We start from the raw sequence: 24,084 nt of genomic DNA on the forward strand, positions 1-24,084 counted from the left end.
CAACGTGGGAGCACTCAGACCCTTAGTCAGATCCTTAAGTGTGGCGGGACCAGCTGGAGCTGTAATCCTACACTTAGCTAGATTCTGTTGATAGCTAAAGTACTAGTTTGATTGTGATTATCTGTTATGACCCTTTGCCTGCCTGACTATCCTCCTGAACTCTGATCTTGTACCCTGCCATTCTGATACTCTGTTGCCGAACCCTGGCTCGTTCTTAGACTCTGCTTCTGCCTCCTGACTTTGTACCTCGATATTTCTGATACCCTGTTGCCGAACCCTGCCTGTACCTTAGACTCCGCCTCTGCCTTCTGAATCTGTACTTTATCTGTCCGTGTGTTTACGACCTGGCTTGTCCGACCTTACTATTAGAGGCGGTTCCCCGTCCTGTTCAATTCCTCCAGAGTGTCACTCTCAGAGATATCCTTCCTACGGTCAGCTTGTCTCCTCTCGCTTTGAGGAGTTCAGGTCTTCGGAAGGAATCTGTGCAGTACTCCTTACTGCTCTGAGGCCTAGCCCTCTAAGTGTTACTGTTACTCCAAACACTACACTCTGCTCGGGTGTACAGAGGTTAGCTGGTATATCGGATTATCGGTGATACTGCAGATCACTTATAATCTGGTATATATCTGTATTCCCAGTGATACTGCAGATCACCGGTAATCAGATCCTCTTTGTGCTCCACCGTTCGTTACAGAGCCCCTCTGAGGGACAGTTAATGACAGGACAATATACTCTATACAGCGATGCATAATCTAGGGCTCAATATAAATAAATAAAATTAAATATAGCGGATTTAGATTATAAGGTTGGTGTCACTATATTTAATAAAAAGAAAATTGTTTTGTGTAATAGGGTTAATTTTTTAAAGAAATACCTATGTGACATAAGATAGACATTTGTATGTACAGTGCCAAGCACACAAATAACTAGACTGTGTTCCTTTTTTCTTTCTCTGCCTGAGTTAACCAGGAATGCAAGTGACAGTTTCTGTCCAGTCGGGAGCTGGTCGGACTATAGTCTGACCCTCAATAATAAGGCATTACCGTCATAAAACACTTTCCTGGCAGAAAATTGCATTGAGATATAAAAAAGGGTTGATAGTTCATAGACTTTAGCTATGACATACTTCAATGCATGTGTCATTGAGCAGAGACAATAAAACAGTAAATACCTAAAAAGTAGATTTAAAGAGACTGAAGCCTTAATAAAAATGGCTTTTTTCCTTTATATATAGCAGGGGCATGTTTGCCCCTGCTAAAACGCCGCTATCCCGCGGCTGAACGAGGGTCCTTTCCCCTCCAAATCCACAAACAAACTTGGTCGTAGATTTTGCTACCCCTGTGCGCTTCCGTTTGAGGCAAGGCTATGAGCTGCAGCCCTGCCTCACACGCGTCTATCAGCGGCTGATCTCCGCCTCTCCCCGCCCCTCTCAGCGAAGGCAGACTGAGAGGGGCAGGGGAGAGGCGGAGATCCGCCGCTGATAGACGCGTATGAGGCAGGGCTGCAGCTCATAGCCCTGCCTCACACGGAAGCGCTCCCCGGGCAGCACACAGGGGATTTGGAGGGGAAAGGACCCTCGTTCAGCAGCAGGACAGCGGCGTTTTAGCAGGGGCAAACATGCCCCTGCTATATATAAGGAAAAAAAGCCATTTTAATTATGGCTTCAGACTCTCTTTAAATATAAAATAAAACATGGAATATCTTTAAAAAAAAATGTAGGAAAAGGATACTGTAGATACAATTGTTATCATCAGTTTTTCACCTCGGTATTCCTTTAAAAGCATCCAATATTTAAAATGGACATGCAGGACCATAGGAAAATTACAGGCCCACAAATCCAGGTACATTTTAATAACCTGTTATCAGGTAACACGATATGCTGGAGTTTGAAAATGAACCAATCAAGTTCAACCTTGGTGGTTTATTTTCAAGCTGCAAACATTTCCATACAGAATTTGAATAATCTTACACCAACTCAGAATTATTTGCATCTCATTGACCATCCTTACTTATCAGGTTTGTGCCTGCCCACTGGTATCAAGCCTCCAACACATTTATATGCATTTTGTCTGCTAGAGGATCATTTCAGGGTGATCAGCCATCCTGCCAAGCAGGCACATCTTGTAACTAGAGGCCCATACGTCTGCCCATTGCTCAGGTGTCCTATAGCAGTGACAATGGGCCACCTCAGTTCGTATAAAAATGAAAATTGAAAGTCCTCCTCAGCCAAATATTGAAATAAAGGCAAAGGCCAAATACCCACTAGCTGCAATAGAGATGTACGTAATCTCAACATGGGGAAACAATTCAAACATGCTTCATAGTGGCTTAAAAAAACATTACAAACATGTAACATAAGGTACATGTTTAGAAATGTAAACCAAACAGTGTATGTTAATAAGATTAAAAACCAGAGAAAAATTAAAAGTAAAAGATTTGAAAGGTCCAAACGAATGAACTGCAAACCATGAAAATGTGGTATAAATCCAGGTTCACCACTGAACATCAAAGCTTATCCATGTACAGAAATCTTATGAATTGCCTATACCAGGGGTAGGCAACCCGCGGCTCCAGAGCCGCATGCGGCTCTTTTTCACCTTTGCCGCGGCTCAGGTAGTGTGTGTTATTGGCTGCGGCGCGCGTGTGACGTGTGCTGCCGCTGGTCGGCAGCCTATAAGAGAGGCCGCCGGACCAGTGCAGTGCAGGGCTTAGGGCGGCCATTTTCCCGTAGCCCTGCAGTGTAATGCAGGCAGGACGTGGCGTCGGGAAGGAAGAGGATCGTGGGAGTTGCGCGCCACAAGGAGGTCGGGAGCGGAGGCCGGGACAGGAGGAGATCGTGACAGGAGGTCTTCTGACTAGGTGAGTAAATGGGTTTTTCTTATCTGCTGAAGGATTGTGCATATTGGGGTCAGATCTGCTGAAGGATTGTGCATATTGGGGTCAGATCTGCTGAAGGATTGTGCATATTGGGGTCATATCTGCTAACGATTTGTGCATATTGGGGTCATATCTGCTAACGATTTGTGCATATTGGGGTCATATCTGCTAACGATTTGTGCATATTGGGGTCATATCTGCTAATAATTTGTGCATATTGGGGTCATATCTGCTAACGATTTGTGCATATTGGGGTCATATCTGCTAACAATTTGTGCATATTGGGGTCATATCTGCTAATGATTTGTGCATATTGGGGTCATATCTGCTAATGATTTGTGCATACTGGGGTCATATCTGCTAATGATTTGTGCATATTGGGGTCATATCTGCTAACAATTTGTGCATATTGGGGTCATATCTGCTAAAGATTTGTGCATATTGGGGTCATATCTGATCCTGTATGTAGCAGTAAGGTAAGAAACAATATATGCAGTGTTAGATTTGTTTTATAATGGTTTTGCGGCTCCCAGTTTTTTTCTCTTTTCGGAAACGGGTCCAAGTGGCTCTTTATGTCTTAAAGGTTGCAGACCCCTGGCCTATACAGTACTTTGAATTTTTCTATACTACTCAAACTAGGATCAGCAGTCACCTGTTTATAGAACCAGGAGAACTATGTTATTTCTTTTTAATAAACGTAAAGATGTTTGTTTTTACTTTTACCTTCATCTGTGCATTCATTCAGGTACTGTTTGTTTTTACTTTTACCTTCATCTGTGCATTCATTCAGGTACTGGAAACCAATCACCTTGGGCGTCTGCTACGTTATGATCCAGTAAAGGGAGAGGCAAAAACAATGCTGGCGGATCTTTATATGGCCAACGGCCTGGCCTTGTCTCCAGATGAGGATTATATATTAATAGCAGAGACCAGCATTGCCAGAATTCTGCGGTATGTGTATAGTATAAAGAGCCAGCATAACCTGCTGCATTGTTCAGCTAGCAGAGTAAGCACATTTACTCAAATATTGTTTCACAGGCTTCTTCACCCCTCTGGAAATGGAAATTACTGCTCACTTTAATGACGCTTTCCTCCTCTTCCCACATAGCTTTTGGTTGTCTGGCACTAAAGCTGGCATGAAAGAAGTATTTGTGGACAATCTGCCAGGCTATCCAGACAACATCAGAATGTCCACCACAGGCACATACAGGGTTGGCTTATCAACCACCCGCTTTCCTGGATTCTTCCCTCCATTCTTGGATGCCATAGCTCCGTACCCTGCCTTGAAGAGGTTTATTGTCAAGGTATGGCTGTATGATTTTGGGGGGTTCTTTTTGTGTAGCAGGTTTAACGTGCATCTTCAGTATAAACATGGTTAGGCTTAACCACTTGAGGACCACAGTCTTTTCGCCCCTTAAAGGGACACTGTAGGGGGGTCGTTTGAAAATGAGTTGAACTTACCCGGGGCTTCTAATGGTCCCCCGCAGGCATCCTGTGCCCACACAGCCACTCACCGATGCACCGGCCCCGCCTCCGGTTCACTTCTGGAATTTCAGACTTTAAAGTCTGAAAACCACTGCGCCTGCTTTGCTGTGTCCTCGATCCCGCTGATGTCACCAGGAGCACACTGTGCAGGCCCAGTATGGTCTGTGTCTACGCAGCACGCTCCTGGTGACATCAGCGGGATTGAGGACATGGCAACGCAGGCACAGTGGTTTTCAGACTTTAAAGTCTGAAATTCCAGAAGTGAACCTGAGGCGGGGCCGGAGCATCGGTGAGCACAGGATGTCTGCGGGGGACCGTTAGAAGCCCCAGGAAAGTTCAACTCATTTTCCCCTGACCCCCCCTCCCTACAGTATCCCTTTAAGGACCAGAGCCTTTTTCTTCATTCAGACCACTGCACCTTTCACGGTTTATTGCTCGGTCATACAACCTACCACCTAAGTGAATTTTACCTCCTTTTCTTGTCACTAATACAGCTTTCTTTTGGTGCTATTTGATTGCTGCTGCGAGTTTTACTTTTTATTATATTCATCAAAAAAAGACATGAATTTTGTCAAAAAAATGACTTTTTTAACTTTCTGTGCTGAAATTTTTCAAATAAAGTAAAATTTCCTATACATTTGAGCGCGAAAGTTATTCTGCTACATGTCTTTGATTAAAAAAAAAAACATTCAGTGTATATTTATTGGATTGGTTAAAAGTTATAGCGTTTACAAACTATGGTGCCAAAAGTGAATTTTCCCATTTTGAAGCATCTCTGACTTTCTGACCACCTGTCATGTTTCATGAGGTGCTAAAATTCTAGGATGGTAAAAATACCCCCCAAATGACCCTATTTTGGAAAGAAGACATCCCAAAGTATTCACTGAGAGGCATGGTGAGTTCATAGAAGATCTTATTTTTTGTCACAAGTTAGCGGAAAATGACACTTTGTGACAGAAAAAAAAAGTTTCCATTTCTTCTAACTTACGACAAAAAAAAAATGAAATCTGCCACGGACTCACTATGCTCCTCTCTGAATACCTTGAAGTGTCAACTTTCCAAAATGGGGTCATTTGTGGGGTGTGTTCACTGTCCTGGCATTTTGGGGGGTGCCTAATTGTAAGCACCCCTGTAAAGCCTAAAGATGCTCATTGGACTTTGGGCCCCTTAGCGCAGTTAGACTGCAAAAAAGTGCCACACATGTGGTATCGCCGTACTCAGGAGAAGTAGTATAATGTGTTTTGGGGTGTATTTTTACACATACCCATGCTGGGTGGGAGAAATATCTGACAATTTTTTATTTTTTTTTACACACAATTGTCTATTTACAGAGATATTTCTCCCACTCAGCGTGGGTATGTGTAAAAATACACCCCAAAACACATTATACTACTTCTCCTGAGTACGGCGATAACACATGTGCGGCACTTTTTTGCACCCTAACTGCGCTAAGGGGCCCAAAGTCCAATGAGTAGCTTTAGGATTTCACAGGTCATTTTGCGACATTTGGTTTCAAGACTACTTCTCACGGTTTAGGGCCCCTAAAATGCCAGGGCAGTATAGGAACCCCCCAAATGACCCCATTTTGGAAAGAAGACACCCCAAGGTATTCCGTTAGGCGTATGGTGAGTTCATAGAAGATTTTTTTTTTTTTTGTCACAAGTTAGCGAAAATTGATTTTTATTGTTTTTTTCACAAAGTGTCATTTTCCGCTAACTTGTGACAAAAAAAAAAAAAATCTTCTATAAACTCACCATACTCCTAACAGAATACCTTGGGGTGTCTTCTTTCTAAAATGGGGTCATTTGTGGGGTTCCTATACTGCCCTGGCATTTTAGGGGCCCTAAACCGTGAGAAGTAGTCTTGAAACCAAATGTCGCAAAATGACCTGTGAAATCCTAAAGCTACTCATTGGACTTTGGGCCCCTTAGCGCAGTTAGGGTGCAAAAAAGTGCCACACGTGGTATCGCCGTACTCAGGAGAAGTAGTATAATCTGTTTTGTGGTGTATTTTTATACATACAGATGCTGGGTGGGAGAAATATCTCTGTAAATGACAATTATTTGATTTTTTTACACACAATTGTCCATTTACAGAGAGATTTCTCCCACCCAGCATGGGTATGTATAAAAATACACCCCAAAACACATTATACTACTTCTTCTGAGTACGGCGATACCACGTGTGACACTTTTTTGCACCCTAGGTGCGCTAAGGGGCCTAACGTCCTATTCACAGGTCATTTTGAGGCATTTGGATTCTAGACTACTCCTCACGGTTTAGGGCCCCTAAAATTCCAGGGCAGTATAGGAACCCCACAAGTGACCCCATTTTAGAAAGAAGACACCCCAAGGTATTTCTGTTAGGAGTATGGTGAGTTCATAGAAGAATTTTTTTTTTTGTCACAAGTTAGCGGAAAATGACACTTTGTGAAAAAAAAATCCAATACAAATCAATTTCCGCTAACTTGTGACAAAAAATTAAATCTTCTATGAACTCATCATACACCTAAAATGGGGTCACTTGTGGGGTTCCTATACTGCCCTGGCAAAAAAAAAAGTCAAAATAAGCATACACAAGTCATACTTACCTTCCATGTAGTCTACTCCTCAGTGTCTTTCTCCTGTCCCACATCCTGTCCACTGTGATCAAGGGAATTTTCCGTCCTCCATTTTGAAAATGGCCATTACCCATAACAGCTTTCTGGTCAGCACACAGTTAAACTGAAACTTCGCCCACTTGAGCCATAGGGAAACATGGACATTACCTGGTACATCAGTTTTCCTCTCAGCTATAACTGACAGCATCTGATATTTTACTGACAGAAACTGATATATTTCAGACCTGACAAAATATTGTCAGAACTGGAAGGGATTATTGTCAGAAGAAAATGGTGAGCTTCTGAGAGGAACTGATGGCAAGGTAACTATGTAATGTTCATTTGTAGTTACTTCATGTGTTTATTTTAAATATTTTTACTCATTACAGGTTCTCTTTAAGGTTCCTTTAAATCTGATAGCCTGTTAGAAATTATTTCTTTATATACTAAATGTAAAATTTCTATATTCCTGTATGAGTGTCTGCCTGACCCTGACCATTGATTCTGTAGAAGTTTTTTGGAGTAAGTCAGAAATCGCATAAATGCAGTACACACTAGCTGTTTTGCACTGCAGTTTTAAAGTTGCATACATTTTTTTAAAAAGCAAGGTCTTTTAAAAAATCATGAAAATTGTGATGACCAGTACACAGTGGTGTGATGCGGGTTTTTTTTATATTTTTATGAAGGTTTTGTGATTAAAAATTGCATGAGATTATGCAGCCTGTGTGTACAGGGCCAGTGTTCTCATATCTAGACTGTTTACTCCTCCTTATCACCCGTGTCTGATAAATCCTTATTTAGGGCCTTGAAAATGTTTGTTTAGTTGCGTTGGTGAAAAGCAGAGATGGAGAAAACTGGGAAACTGTCCATGATCCTTTGTTTTTGACAGATGGTAAAAGTTATTTGCTATTGGTGTGCTTTTAAGCCGCATCTACACGCGTAGATGCAGCTCCGATCCTCCTTATAAATCGAGCCGCTGAGGCGGCTCAATTGATAAGATCCGACCGGACGGATCTTGCTTCCGCTGATTCCCTGCTCGCTCCCCGCAAGGGGACAATGGCAGGGAATTCGAGCGGAAGATAAGCGGCGCCGGCGGGGACGAGCGGGGAATCGAATGTGGCGCACGCGCGGCGAGCGGGGACGCGGCGGGCACGCGGAAGAGGCGATCCGGCGGCTAATCGAGCCGCCGGATCGCAGCCTCATCTACTTGTGTAGATGACGCTTTAGAGGTGAATCTTCACCTGTTACCTGCACAAGTGGGTCATATACAAGATGATGCTGATTTGATGAGTGGACATGCTCATCCCAGCAGGACCACCCAGCAGGAATTCAGGAACAGAACTTTATAAATGTACACACTACAGATGGTGACTGCAGCTGTTGGTTTACAGTCATAATTTTTCAGTACAGAACGGCTTTTAAATCTTACCTTTTTAAGTCAGCATTATTTTGTAGATACATATTGTACATGAATGGGCTTGATTCACAAAGCGGTGCGAACCTACTTAGCACGTCTAAAGTCTTTAGACGTGCTAACCAGGGTGCTAAGTAGGTTAGCACCGAATTTCTGAATCAGATCGCGCGCTAAGTACCGCAGGCTTTAGTGGGCACTTCGCACGGAGCGCCCTGCGCTCTGTGCAGTGCGCGCGTAAAGTTTTACGCGCATAAAATTTTTGCGCGCGAAAAGCTCGTTTAGACGTGCTAAGGGGGTTTTCACAGGCGTGCTAACAGTTAGCACCGCTTTGTGAATCAAGCCCAATGTGTGTTAACACGTGCCTTTTTCATGGATTGGACAGTCCTGACTATCTGCTCTGTGCTGTGCAGCAGTGGACAGTGAAGATTTTTCGTATACATGTAATTAAGGCATCAGGAAATTTTGGTTGCAGAGTAAAGCCGAAAAAACTGCTTATGTTGCTCCTGCAAAAGTCCTGCCCGTGTTAATTACTATTCCCCCTCCAGGCCGCCATTCAGTTGAGGGTAAGAAGCAATTTGGCTTCCAGGTATTGCTGGTGCTGAATTATGCTGCTTTTACCGTAATTTGGGCTTCGCCTTCTGACAGTGCCCACATTTTTGACTGAGCACCACTATAGTCGTAATTTACATTATGCCCATGCCCTTTTTACCTGCTTCAGATTTCTCTACTGATTCTACTTCTGATTACTTTTGGTACTGAATTACTATGGTACTGCAGGAAACCAGCAGATAAGAGAACATTGCCTGACACCCCTGAAACATCAGTCTTACCATGTCTGTTATTCTCCATGTGGCTGGGCTGAAATCCAATGGCCTGTTATTATGTGCTGCTGCCTGACACCTGATGTTGCCCTTGCTCCTTTAGAAATGTCAGGTCAGAGGGATACACTGCTAGGCTTACCCCTGACTGTTATCTTTTATCTAATCAAATCTCTCTGCCTTAAAGGCTCATACACATGTCCAAATTAATGCACAACCAACCACACAACAAGTTGTTACCTGACAAGTACATACACGTACACGCACACCAACCAACTCACTTAAATACTATGCGTGCAAGCTAAATGACAAACTTCACAACATGTCCCCAATCAAAAACAATAAAGTTGTTCAAAAGACTTGTACACACATACCAACCTGCCTGATAGTTGGTCAGATTGATCCAATGGTTGGATCTGGCAAACAACCTGTTATATGTTGGTCATCTGGTTGTTTGCCAGTAGAGATGTAGCGAACTGTTCGCGGCTTGCGGAAGTTCGATTTGCCCCATAATGCTCTATTGAGCAAAACTTTGAACCTCTATATCACTGTCAGCAGGCACAGTATTGCCAAACACACAGGTCTCACTGCTGTAAGCCCACCCACCCTCCCTCCTCCAAGCAAGGTCCTTATACCATTTGACTCCGTTGTCTGCCTACACTAATTAGTTATGGGACAGCTGCTACACACTCTGCTAGGGAGATTTTAATTAGCCTCTTGTGGGTCCCCTCCTCCCTTCTACCCTTCTACCTATTCCCTCCTCCCTCCTACCGGTTAGCACACTAACCACTGTACCACAACAGTAGTAACTGAAGCTGGCCTAAAATTTACCATGTATGCTCTATGCAATAGAAACATTAGGTTGCTTAAAGGGAACCTTAACTGAGAGTGATATGGATGTTTCCTGTAAACAATACCAGTTGCCTGGCAGTCCAGCTAATTTTTGTGACTGCAATAGTGGCTGAATCACACCCTGAAACAAGCATACAGCTAATCCAGTCTGACTTCAGTCAGAGCACCTGATCTGCATGCTTATTCAGGGGCTGTGGCTAAAAGTATTAGAGACACAGGATCAGCAGGCGATTCAGGCAACTGGTATTATTTTAAAAGGAAAAATCCATTTCCTTCTTCGTTTAGGTTCCCTTTAAGGATTTGTAGCATAAAAGCCAACTCACATTGGCTGGGATTTGAACCTGGGTCTCACTGTGTGGTGGCAAGCACACTAACCACTGTACCACAACAGTAGTAACTGCAGCTGGTCTAAAATTTACCATGTATGCTCAATGCAATAGAAACATTAGGTTGCTTAAAGGGAACCTTAACTGAGAGTGCTATGGATGTTTCCTGTAAACAATACCAGTTGCCTGGCAGTCCAGCTGATCTTTGTGACTGCAATAGTGGCTGACTCACACCCTGAAACAAGCATGCAGCTAATCCAGTCTGACTTCAGTCAGAGCACCTGATCTGCATGCTTGTTCAGGGGCTGTGGCTAAAAGTATTAGAGACACAGGATCAGCAGGCGATTCAGGCAACTGGTATTATTTTAAAAGGAAAAATCCATATCCTTCTCCGTTTAGGTTCCCTTTAAGGATTTGTAGCATAAAAACCAACTCACATTGGCTGGGATTTGAACCTGGGTCTCACTGTGTGGTGGGCAAGCACACTAACCACTGTACCACAACAGTAGTAACTGAAGCTGGCCTAAAATTTACCATGTATGCTCAATACAAGAGAAAAAGTAGACAAGACAAATAACATTTATATCACACTTTTCTCTTGGCGGACTGGTTTTTAAAATGGTATAATTCCCTGGCAGATGAGACCCTCCTCCCTCCGGTAGGAGGGAATAGGTAGAAGGGAGGGAGGAGGGGACCCACAAGAGGCTAATTAAAATCTCCCTAGCAGAGTGTGTAGCAGCTGTCCCATAACTAATTATTGTAGGCAGACAACTGAGTCAAATGGTATAAGGACCTTGCTTGGAGGAGGGAAGGAGGGCGGGTCCTCCAGCAGTGATGTGTATTTCACTCAATCAAGTGTGCCTCCAGGTATTAGAGCTCTTGAAACATGTTTTCTATCATTTTTCCAGCCGGTAGAATGTTTTAAAATTTTCAAAGTTCGCCTCCCCATTGAAGTCTATTGCGGTTCGAACTTTTTCGCGAACCGAACCTTTCGCGGAGGTTCGCGAACCTAAAATCAGAGGTTCGCGACATCTCTATTTGCCAGCTGTACACACTCCCAACTTATCTTGCAACAGACAAGTTTGAAAGATAGTTGGACAGATTGTTGGTAGGTATATATGAGCCTTTAGCAAGGAGATATAGCAGCTTGATTTATTTTCAGCTGATTGTTGTTGTATTTCCTTGCGTAAAGTAAACCCAAGGGTACTAAGGTCAAATAAAACAGATACTTACCTAAAGGTGCATACACACATCTGATATTTCTGAACAGCTTGTCCTTAGAACGACTTGTAGTTCAAACAACAAGTCGTTCAGACATCATGTACAGAGGTGCCAAGCTATCAATATACTCAGAGCTGTGAGATACTCCGTTCGTTTATGGCCTGATGAAGTGGGATGTTTGCCCGTGAAACGCGTTGCACTTTTATGTAGGAGTATGTGAATAAATTGTGATTTTTTTTTTTTCTACAATCAACAGCGATTTTTTTGTCTGTTTGTGTGTGGACGGTCCACCACCGCCACCTAAACCGTTTTAAACCTTTTATCTTGTTTTATCCTACTGGCGCCTCTGTATCCTTGCATATTAAGTTGTCCACCCTTGGTGGAAGGGTGATATACCCTCTTTTCCTATCTACAGAGAGCGACATCTTAGTCCTGAGTGGGGTCAGGCTTAATCTCCCCACCTGCGTATACAGTGGTTGCCTTAGAGCAACCCAGGTTTGTAAGTATAATACTTACTTTTAACATTTTTCTCTATTTATACAACATACTACACTATATTGGGCTCTCGGTCTCCCTTTTCTCAGACATCATGTACACACTGAGCAACAAGTCCTTTGATATGCTAATTTACTTGTTGTTTAACCAACTTGGTAATGGACAATGGACTGGATAGAACAATGGACTCTAGATTAAATCACTGATCAAACAACTTGTTGTTTGAATGTCTTCTAATAGACTTTCAAACAACAAGTCGTTTGTACACATGTACGGACTTAACTGTCGTTTGAGTGGATCGTTCAAAATCCGCTCGGTGGATCGGTAAAAAAACAGCCTCTTCACCCGGCCGACAGACTGTACACACGCGGAAACTGTCATCAGAACATCCGCCCCGCGGGGCGGGTCTGACGACTGGTAGCTTGTGCCACTCCGCCGTGTGTACACACCTTTAGTTCACGGATCAGTCAGACTGCTATCAGTCTAAAGATCGTTTGTACTTATGCCAAACTGTTGTTCAAACGACCGGTTTGTTCAGAAATATCAGACGTGTGTAAGTACCTTAAGAAGAGGGAAGCCTCTGGATCCTCCAGAGTATTCCCGTGTCCTCCTCCTCCCAATCATCGCCCTCCTACTCTTGCTGAGTGTGGACCCCTGAAAGAAATCGGACAACTGTGGTCTCCAGGAGGACGTGTGAAGTCTTTGCAGGATCTAGAGGTTTCCCTCTTCTTATGTACAGTAAGGGTCTGTCTTTTATTACCTTGGGTTCACTTAAAGCAAGGAAATACAATAACAATCAGCTGAAACAAATTTAGCAATAATATGGATAATGGATTTAAGGATCTAATGCAAAGGTGGTCTAACCTAGACACTGTAGACCAGGCTCTCAGCCAAGGGCAGTCCAACTTTTCATAGCTCTGATGATGGCATCTTTTGGTAAATATATAAAAAGTACAACAGTAAGTAAATAACCTAACTGTAACATTTCAAAAGGGATACATTACCGGATTATTTAAAAGAAAAACTGTATTTATGAAATAAAATAGCTGTATATAGGCTTTTTGGTATTTATTGTGCTTTATGCAGAATGTACCCAAGTAGAGCAACTGTTTCCACTCACTATTTTTTCATATACATTTCCAGATGACCCCACTGGCGGCGTACAGCGTCCTGCTGAGGAAGCACGGCTTGTTCCTGGAAGTGAACCATAATGGAGAAATAGTGGATAGTTTCCATGATCCTGATGGGAGTGTAACGTGGGCCATCAGTGATGTGTATGAGCACCAAGGACAGCTCTATTTGGGTAACACAGATTTACCCTTCCTTGTTGTTTTGACAAAAGACAGTAAATAATCTGATATTTCACATTTGGGTGATAACTACCGCCCACTCCTTGCTAGTCTATAGCATATGGAAGACCTGCAATGGTTGTAAAAACTATGACGTGCTCCACACTGCAGACACAGCTGAGAGAGAATTCTTCAAGGCCAACTCTTCACTGAATTATTAATGTTGGGAATGGCATCAATGTTAATACCAGACATATTGAAAACACTCCATCCAACATGTTGGTGACCTGCTTTTATGTAAGTATATTGCAATAGGTCATACCTCTTTGGCGACCTTTGACCATTTATTTTAGAAATTGGCAGTATCCACCTTTCTGGACCCAAAGTGCATAAGCTCATCTCACCTCAGTAAATAGTGATATGTACAGGGGAAAAAGATGTGATCATAAATGCCAGACTAAACAGGTGGCTTTTCAGTTTTGATTTAAACATGTCCAGGGTTGGACCTGTCTTGAATATGTTTGGCAAGGCATTTCAAAGGGTAGAGGCAGCATAACAGAAAGCTCTTGCTTCAAAGGTTTTTAATTAGACTCTGGGGATGGTCAAGCTATTGGATCCCTTTGATCTGAGGTTGTGGGAGGTGTGACACAGTTGCAACAAATCTTTCAGATATCCGGGGGGCCTAGGTCGTGTAGAGATTTCAATGTTAGCATGCCAATTTTGTAAAAGGACTCTCCATTTTATGGGTAGCCAGTGTAGTGAGCAAAGTGAGTAAAGGATTGATGTTATGTGGTAATGGCAAGGCTGGCTAACACAGCATTCTGTACTAGCTGCAGGCGGTGTTGGTCTTTATTTGGAAGGCCTGCATAGAGGGCATCGCAATTGTCCAGCTGCAATGTGATGAAGGCATCGGTTGGAAGATCCTCTGAAGCATTGGTTCTCAACTTTTTCAGTGCATGTACCGCTATTGTGAGTCATCCTGAGCCAATGTAGCCCCTATGTTCTCTTGTAAGCCGAAAGTGTATTGCACACTGTACATTTTTGGAAAGAAAAATAAATAAAAAATTATATATATATATATATATATATATATATATATATATATATATATATATATATATATATATATATATATATATATATAATCCTGTATAATAATATCCCTGTGTCCCATGTCCCTGCTGTCCTACACAGTGCAAAGAGCTGGGGACATGATGCGGCTCTCAAGTGATTTAAAAAAAAAAAAATGGCTCGGGGGAGGCCCTATAATTTCCCCACAAAATACACATAATGTGGCACTGGTTGACCCAGATATACACATAATTTCCCCCAAAAGTATACAATTGGGTAACGGTTTCTCCGAACATATACATAATTTGGCAGCATTTCCATTCAAAAGGTACACATAAAGTGGCAGTGTTCCTCCCCCCCGCCCACAAAAAAATTGCATAATGTGGCGGTATTTCACACAAAATACACATTATTAGGTGGCAGTTGACCCAGAAATACACATAAATGGCAGCACCCCCTACCACTCCGCATCCCTTCCCATTACACAGAATTAAGACAGAATTTCCCCCAGGAACATTAGGCACACAGCCAGGGGCGTCTCACCCACCAGGCAAGTATAGGCGGTTGCCTGGGGCGCCATGAGGTGGTGAGGCGCATTCCCCCGCCGCTGCTACCGTGACCATGTTTTTTTTTATATTATATTACCTCCCGACTCAGTCCCCGGTGCTCGGCACGCTAACCTGTGCTCAGCAGTGCCTCCACCTCCACTTCTCCCCAGCCAATAGAGCAATCAATACTGCTCTTCTCTGCCAGGCTCCTTCTTTAAAGCCGTGCCCCTTCTTCTCAGTAGCCACACAGGTAAAGTGTTTACCTCGTGTGGCCCAGCCTTTAACTCCGCCCCACGCCAGTCAAACCAGGAGCCAGCGGCCAGCCAGCTTATGCCCCCGACAGTCTGACCCCCCACCTGTGTCACTGGCTGCACACAGACACTGGAGCGAGACAGCCAGGGGACTGATGCAGTCACAGAGAGAAGAATGTGATGTGTCCGTGTTGGAGCCCCGCCCCTGCACAAGACAGCAACACAGCCCGGGAGAAGGGAAGTTTCTGCTCCAGACAGAGATAAGCTGCATGCACAGGCAGAAGAGAAGGTATGCAGGCAGGCTGCTAAGAACACTTCCTGTCCTGTGTGCAGACTCCCAGTACTGTTATAACTGCTAGAATGTGCCCTGCTCTTTTGATACTAGAGTTTTCTTTGAAAGCTGGTTAGACTGTAGGCTGGTAAAGCTGTAAACCTGTGCTTTAGTGCTGTGCTGTCTCTCCCTCTCCCCTCTCTGTTCCTCTGCCCCCTCTTCCATCTTATGCTGTCTCTACCCCTCTCTGTTCCTCTGCACCCTCTTCCATCTTATGCTGTCTATCACTCCCCCTCTCTGTTCCTCTACCCCCCTCTTACATCTTATGCTGCCTCTCCCTCTCTACTCTTTCCCTCTGCTCGGATTACGTGTATTTTCTGGTGAAACGCTTCCGCATTACGATTATTTTCTGGTGAAACGCTGCTGCCCTATGATTAATTTCTGGTAAAATGCTGCTGCAATAAGTGTATTTTCTGGTGAAACGCTGCCACCTTACGAATATTTTCCGGTGAACTGCTGCTGCAATAAGTATATTTTCTGGTGAAACACTGCCACATTACGATTATTTTCTGGTGAATTACGATTCTGAATTACGATAATTACTATTATTTTCTGATGAAACACTGCCGCATTATGATTATTTTCCTGGGGGGAGGGGCTTGGGGGGGGAGCGCCACAGGTTTTCTCGCCTGGAGTGACAAAATGACTAGAGGCACCCCTGCACACAGCCTCATTTTCCCCACAAAACACATTAGGCAGAATTTCCCCTTTAGTTGTTTCACTTTCCCCCAGTTAGAGCCCCCTAATTTCACTGGTTTCAGTAATGGCATCTGAAAATGAAAATGATGTACTCATCTCGCAGGTGACTTTTCTCCTGTCCTCCAACACTGCTCCCCGATCTTCATGTCAGCAGCAAACCTCCCACGCTATGCTGACAGGGAGGGCTGTGCTACAGGAAAATGGTGTGCAGAGCCAAGCAATGGAGACACAAATATGCTCCAGCTGGCTCTGGATGCCATTTCCCATAGCCCATCTGACAGACTGCCACTATAATGTCGCTTTGCTGGGTGCAAGAGCTGCTATTTGGTCTGCAGTCTCTGGGGACCCCCTGTCAGGTGCTAATGTACTCTCAACCTGCTTAATTTTTACAATATTCCTTAGGTAAAGAAAGGAATGTTTCACAACAGCTGAAATTTGATTCATGAAGTTTAATTCCCCATCAATCAGTAAACCCAAGCTGCACACAGTAAATATCCCTACCTCCCCCCGCCAGCCAATCGGCTCAATCGGCTGTCATAGGCTTCAGCCTATGACAGCTTATCGCTGTCTTGCCTCCCCAGGGGACAGCTGCGTGACACGGCAGGCCCCAGTACAGCGCTGCCGTAGATCGCAGGGCTGTACACTGTAAATAGACTGTGGTTTTGCCGTCTGTCTCCTAGTGGCGATCGCTGCTAGGAGACTGTTGGCGGAGCGAAGCTTCGTCATCCAAGCAGAGAAGCGCGTGTACTAGTGATGGGTCGTTCGCCTTTGCTGCGAACGACAAGAGCCGGTTCTCAGTTTTAAAAGAGCCGATGCCTCAGCCGCCCCACACAGCTCTGCTTTGCTCTGTGATAAAGAGCGGTGAGGCATGCTGGGAGATGTAGTCCTCCTCTTTCAGCTTGTAGGAGTGTATGGGGGGAGCAGAGCAGTAGCAGGGGGGATTGCCCCAGTCAGATAAGCAGTCATGGAGACGGGGCGGGGCTTTTACTCCAATTCTGAGTGGTGTCTAGTGACATTTAATGAAGAGCCGATTCAGAGCAGTAAGAGCCGGCTCTTTAATGGGAGCAGATTCTCTGAGAAGAGCCGGAATTCCCATCACTAACGTGTGCTATCTCCAGCAAAACACGCCCCCCAGGACTCCACACCTATCGGCATTAGGCGGTCCTGGGGCTGCCACAGCATTCACGCCAATTGGCGTGGAGCAGTCCTTAAAGTGGACCTCCAGACTAAAAATCGACTCAGCAGCACTGAAAAGGCCTGGTGTTTCTTTAACAGCTTCACAGCATCAGAACTTTGTTTCTCTTATACAAGCCTCATTTTTAGCTGCACAGAAGAAAACTGCCCGGGAATTTTTCCCCTGATGCTGTGCAAAGCATGATGGGATTTCTGATGTTGTTGCTCTCGTTCTGCTGTTTTGGTGCAAACATTTTTTCTTACATTTTGAATTTGACATTTGAAGCCTAGCGCGTGCAGCTGCGAGGGGTAATCAGGTCACAGGACAGTTGGAACTGTGTCTCCTGCTCCCTGTCACCTCCTTTCAACCAAAAAGATGGCTGCCCCATGACAAAGATGGCAGCCCCCATGAATCACAAACATTTGCCTGTTCTTTTAAAACATGGTGAGTAAGAGATTATATTACCTATCCATTCTAATTAACATAACTAATGTAACTTAATGACAGTATGTTTGTTTAGGCTGAAGTTCCCCTTTAAGCTAAGTTCAATACAGGCATTAAAGATAGTCAATGAAATGCAAATAATAATTCTGGCTTGCATGCAAATTTAATGCAGACTGTAATTGTGCCAGTTAAAAAAAAACAATTTTTGATTTCCCCAGTTTTGAGCTACATGCAAGCCAGCCTTACTTGCATCGTATTGACCGTAGACCTTTACCCCCATCATATTATATTTAATTCTCTGTAGCATTAAAGGATACCTGTAATGAGACGTTCTGTGCCCGCGCCGGTACTCAAAGATCCTCCAGTCATCTGCCGTGGCTCACTTTCCTTACTGCCAACTTACAAGGCGATGGCCACTGTGCGCGTCCTGCTCTTGACGCCGGTAGTGTCCTGAGCAGGCACAGTACGAGTAACCCTCGTACTGCATAGGACACTCATCGCGACCTGAGCAGGAACGAGGGTGAGAATAGCCAGGGCCCCGGCAGGTTCAGTGGCCGGGGACTGAAGTAAAAGGTGAGCCGTGGCGGGGAACCGGAGGATAGTTTTGTCCCGGTGTGGGCACAGGATGTCTGCAGGTGGGGGGTGGTAGAAGCCCCAGGTAAGTTAAACTGGTTTCCCCCTCATTACGTTTCCTTTAAGTTGATATCTCCTTGGTACAGTGACCATTCTTCAATGACTTCAGTTGACAGCTAGGCTTATAGTCTGACACATGAGCTCCTCCCAGTAGTGGAGCTGAGCACAGTATGGTGCAGTTCCCCTCCCTGCAGTGGCCAGTGGGAGGATCTCAGGCACGTCCTAGAACAAACCTGCATTAAGAATTGTGTTGGTCACATGAATACTGGTATGAAAATGGAGCTGCTGATCTATTTCATTTTCTAAATTATCCCATACTGTTATGTGGTGTACAGAGTGTGGGAAAGCAACAAGCTGAATGCCACAATTCTTGAAATTTAGTTTTAAAGAAAAGGATAGACTGTTTTTTTTCCTTTTTAATGTTGTTTATACAATGTTCATTTATTGGGCATCAATAGCTGCAGGCCATTTATATTGTGTATATAATTTTTTACATTTATAATAAATTTAAAACTCCATTATCAGTGTGTTCATTTTCCTAAGATAAAGAGACTATACAGTTAGAAATAAACATCATCTTTGTAGATACATTTTATAATCACCTCCGTGGTCTGTTTCCTTTTGCTTACTCCCCGAGTCCCCGTATAGGCCGACTTCTGATGCTTAGGTCTGCCCCTTTCAGATGGGAGCCATGGCACTCTCTCTATCCAAGATAGAGCGTGCCACAGCATTTCTCTGAAAGGGTCGGGCTAAAGTGCCAGAAGCCAGCCCATATGTGTCTTTTTGAAGCTCATTTTCCCCCCTCCCTGATGCTTATGTTTGATCTTGGCTACTGTGCAATAAAGACTAATTTATTACAGCAGTCCTTATCTGCCTGCAATTTCTGCAGCCCTGCAGAACACTAAGCATTATGCTGGGAATACACCATGCGTTTTTCCAGAAGATAGATGGTTCGATAGATAATTTCTCCCGTTCAATCATTTTACCACTTGATTTCTCATAGAATTGAATGGAAAAAGATAAGAAAAAAGAGCGGATGATAAGAGAATAGAGTGGAAAAAATGCATTGTGTATTCCAAGCATTAAAATACAGCCTGAAAATGAACATGTAAATGTAAAAAGATGAGGTATAACAGAAGTTTTTTTTATTAATTAGCATACATTTGTAATGTTATTGAGCTGCCCTGGGAGTGAAAAATGCTGCTTGGTTCCCTTTAAGGCTCTTTCACACTTAGACGTTGCATTAGATGCGACGTTAAGGTCGCATAATGTGCCCCTAACGCCACGCATAGAAGTTGGACGTTGTATAGAGCCGCGTTATGCGTCTGTGATGCGTACTTTTTGACGCATACTATCAAACAAAAACGGCGCATGCGGCAAAAAAAAAACCAGTACTGAGCATGTGCAATAATGAGTATAATGCACAGCACTTTCATTTACCATGCTGCATTATACTCTAACACAACGTGGGCACTGTGAACAGCCCATTGATTTCTCAGTGCTGTGAGCTGGGCTGCGTTACAGGCTGCTCTAACGTGCGCCTGTAACGTCCCACTGTGAAAGCAGCCTTAATGCTGAACTTGCAGTAATAGGATTGCGCCAGTCTTGTCATTTTGCGAATGGGCCTGTGTCCATTTGCATTTCAGGATTATTATGCAGGTGTAATTGTAGTGTGAGCAATTTAGTCTATATAACATTTGAGAAAACCATGCACAGAATCCGTTATCTGCGAGTAAAAGATGTAGTTCATAGGAACAGGTCAAACTAATAAAGAGCTAGTCATAGTTTCATTACAAGGGGGCTTTACACAGATAATTTTGGCAACTAATCTGCACAAAGCCCAGATTTGTGATAAATATAATTGCATGGACTATATCTTATGACTGGCATTCTGATTTGTTCACTCAGATCCTATTAGTGTTATGGAATAATAAACTACACTACAAGAGCTTTTCTGAACGCTTTGTGATGTTAAAAGCTTGTGAGTGTTCACACTGAAGCGATGTGATTTTGTAAATTTCCCATTGCATTAGCAAGAGCTTTTAAAATCTCTAGCGTTTGAAAAGCTCTTGTAGTGTGAATCAGCCCTTAAAGAAAATCTGTAATGAAAAAAACCTCCCGTGGGGGAAGCCTCCAGATCCTATTGAGACTTCCCCCGCCCTCAGCGGCGGCGATAAAGCTCCCCGAACAGCGGGGATGTAAATATTTACCTTCCCGGCTCCAGCGCAGGCGCAGTATCGGCTCTCCGCCTTGGAGATAGTCGGAAATAGCTGATTGCTGTCGGGCCGCTCTAGAGTAGAGCGGACCCAACAGAGATTGGCTATTTTCGCCCATCTCCGTGCGGAGGGACGCAACAGCGCCCCCGCTGGAGCCAGGAAAGGTAAATAAATCAGCACTTGTTGAGGGAGGATTCCGGGACACTTCAGGAGAGCCAGCTCTGGACTGCCTGCAGCTACAGGGGTGGGGGAAGCCTCTTTGGGACACTGAGGCCTTCCCCCTCCCGAGGTGAGTACTCTACAGTGGAACTTTTTTTTTTTTTTTTGTTTTTTGTTACAAGTTCTCTAAGTTTTCTTTTATGGACAAAATGGTGACAATCAGAACTACTTCAAGGGGATGCTGGTGGCAGGTACTTGGAATGTGCCATGTTTTGTTAGTTAGTGCTACCTCATCTAATGTGCTCTCCTCGCACCAAGCTGCCACCACCTGGCAGGTTCCTCCTGGGCCAAGCCACCACAATTTACTGGGTTCCCTGGTCCCCCCCCCCCCCCATCTAATCTGCTCTCCACAGGCCAAGCCACCACTGCCTGCCAGGTCCACCCCCCCCCCCCCCCAATCTAATGTGCTCCCCGGACCAAGCTGCCACTACCTGGCCTAGACTATGATGGACATATGACTATGGTAGGGATTTGTTTGTGAGTCCTAGTGAGGACAATGACATGACAATGTACTCTGTAAAGTGCTGCAGTAGGGCTAATGCAGGTATTCTGCCTATTGCACTATTTGATGTTAATCCAACTCTTTCCTCATCACAAAATTATGTGAGCACATTTTTAATATTTGCCATGGTTTGAGCTTTACAGCTTGTGGGTGGGGCATCCAAGCATCAAACTTTTGTTGATCTGAAGCAAGACAAACATTCACCCAGCCTCTCTACAACAGCGCACGGACACTAAATGGTATGATTGGTTTGCGCTGCAAAAAAAACAAACACTCAGTCTGTTTATAGTTTGAGATAATTATTTTTTTTTATGAACAGACTGATTTTTGCAGTGCAAACCAACCATACCATTTAGTGTCAGTGTGCTGTTGAAGGTCGGCTAGGTGAACTTATGGCCTTTATAAAAATCTTTAATATCTCAAACTATATTAGTTTTGCAGCACAAACATAGCACTATAAAAGCATTAGGGCCCTTTCACACCAGAGGGATTTTTCGGCGTTTTAACGCCACGGCTGAAGTTGGCGTTTTGCTAGGTAAAAGAAAGTCCATAGACTTTCATTTTACCTTTCACATCTAACTTGGCGTTTTGAAGCGTTGCGTTTCAACGCTCCCAGGAGCTTTTTCAGGGCCGTTAACAGCCAAAGTTGGCTGTTGGCGTTTCAATGATAGTCAATGGAAAACGCCAACTTCAGCGGTTTCAAAGCCTTTTCAAAGCGTTTTACAGCTATCTTGTTCACTTATTTTTATAGAAGAAAAAAAAAAAGGACGTTTTCATATGGGCTGTAAAACTCTTTCAAAAGGCTTTGAAAACGCTATGTATTGGCGTTAAGCAAAAGGCTGACTTTCAGCCTTTTCTACCGCAGCCTCTAGTGTGAAAGAGCCCTTAGGGAATTTTTATTTGTGCCGATTGTTGGGGGCCAGCTTGACAGAGCCGCTCACAGATTGTATCAAAAATGTTCTAAACATTTACAGTAGAATCTGTTTTTAGTAAGCACCAAAGGACCAGGAAAAGTAGTTTACTATATCAGAATTAGTCATACGTTGTATATTTAGACAGATGCATTTGCTAGGACCTGAGGACTAAGTTTACTATAGCCAGAGGTTTATTATGAGATTCTACTGTATTATTCAATGTGCATGTGTAATAAGGTGTGCCAGCTTCATCTTACCCCAAATACTGCACAGTAAAGTGCATGCAGTTTTATCTGACAGGATTTCAGGCTGCCATGCATTGTGTGTGTGCGCGTTAGATCTGGTGATGATACATGTACGATGCTGGGACATGTTGGTCTCATCTCTTGGACTTCAAGCAAGAGGCTCTTCATTCTCAATAGATTGTACAGTGTTTTTATTGCACTGAATATCTAACCTGTTAAAATCTTAAAGTGTATGGTGACCTTTACCTGTCCTACCCATGCCAGGTGTGTCCTCCCATTTACATATTCTACTCACTCAGTATTACCTCTGATCTCATTCATCTGAATTTGAGGGCTCCTCTACATAAATCAGGTTATGTATTGGTGAATGAACTAGGAATGTATAAATGTTTATTTTGAATAATTTATTATGTTTGATAATTGTTGTTTTGTATTTTTGAGGTTTATATAAATGTCAGGTTGCCAGTTTTATGTTCTTGCAGCCTAGAGTGCATGTGTGATGTCAGTGCACACAGGGAAAACCTCCACAGGAAAGCACTTTACTGCAGCAGTAAAGTGCATGTTCAGTAGGTGCTTGTGTAACAGGATTATTTCTCTACTCTGCAGGATGCACATTGACATTCTGAATTTTGTTAGCTGTTAGGCTACTATTGTAATGAACTTAAATCAGGATCATGTACTAAACAACATTAACCACATAACACAGAGATTTGAAATTTTTTTATTGAAAAGTGCAGCAGTGAAAAGGGTCAGTTAAAGGGCACTTCCTATATAGTTTGACCAAATCATCACAAGGCAAAAAGCAAATTACAGTTACCTGTAGAACACAAATTAAACACAAAATCATAAACAATCAAGAGTACAAATTCCATAATCCTGAGCTAGCAGCTATTAATTACCAGTGCAAAGTCAATGTTACTCTGCAAGTCAGATGCATTAGGCTCAGACATGACTGAAAGGTTCTGTGATGCTTCCTAAAGTAACAAAGGAAATATCACACAATCAATTCATTTTCCCCTGGTTTGCAAAACCTTCCTTCACTGGTTACAACCCTCCTGTTACGTGGACAATAACTGGGTATAGTATACCCTAATGTTCCTCACACCCAGATCATGCTGACCATTCACATTATACATACTGATATAACTAATGAAAAGATTATACCAAAAGCATTCTCTATTCATTTTAGAAGTATCCCAAAACCAGCTTTCCATATCCAGAAAGAAAAATTAAATTTGATCACTATTAAATGCAACATTTCTGGCCAGCAATTCATAGAGTAAGAATAGATATTATTGTCCACCTTGTCTGTGGGGTTCCTTCAGGCCAGGTTCACAGCAGGATCACAACAGAATTGGAAGGTGGTGCTGAACCTTAACCATACTGTCAAAAAGTATGCTTTGCTGTACTGTTAACATGGGTGTTATGCGGTAAACGCACTGCATTCAGTGTAGTGGGATA

General features: G+C 43.4%; 1 protein-coding gene across 1 annotated transcript in view; it reads left to right on the forward strand.

The window, feature by feature from the left end:
- Positions 1-14,468, forward strand: part of LOC137563798 (adipocyte plasma membrane-associated protein-like) — a 33,134-nt gene extending 18,666 nt beyond the window's left edge. The window contains exons 7-9 of the mRNA XM_068276748.1: positions 3,668-3,828; positions 3,986-4,181; positions 13,231-14,468. Of these exons, the coding sequence (XP_068132849.1) occupies positions 3,668-3,828; positions 3,986-4,181; positions 13,231-13,440 (567 nt within the window). The 3' untranslated portion in view covers positions 13,441-14,468. The remainder of the gene's footprint in view (positions 1-3,667; positions 3,829-3,985; positions 4,182-13,230) is intronic.
- Positions 14,469-24,084: the final 9,616 nt, after the last annotated feature.

The sequence above is a fragment of the Hyperolius riggenbachi genome, chromosome 3 (assembly GCF_040937935.1).
Source record: "Hyperolius riggenbachi isolate aHypRig1 chromosome 3, aHypRig1.pri, whole genome shotgun sequence".
Taxonomy (NCBI): domain Eukaryota; kingdom Metazoa; phylum Chordata; class Amphibia; order Anura; family Hyperoliidae; genus Hyperolius; species Hyperolius riggenbachi.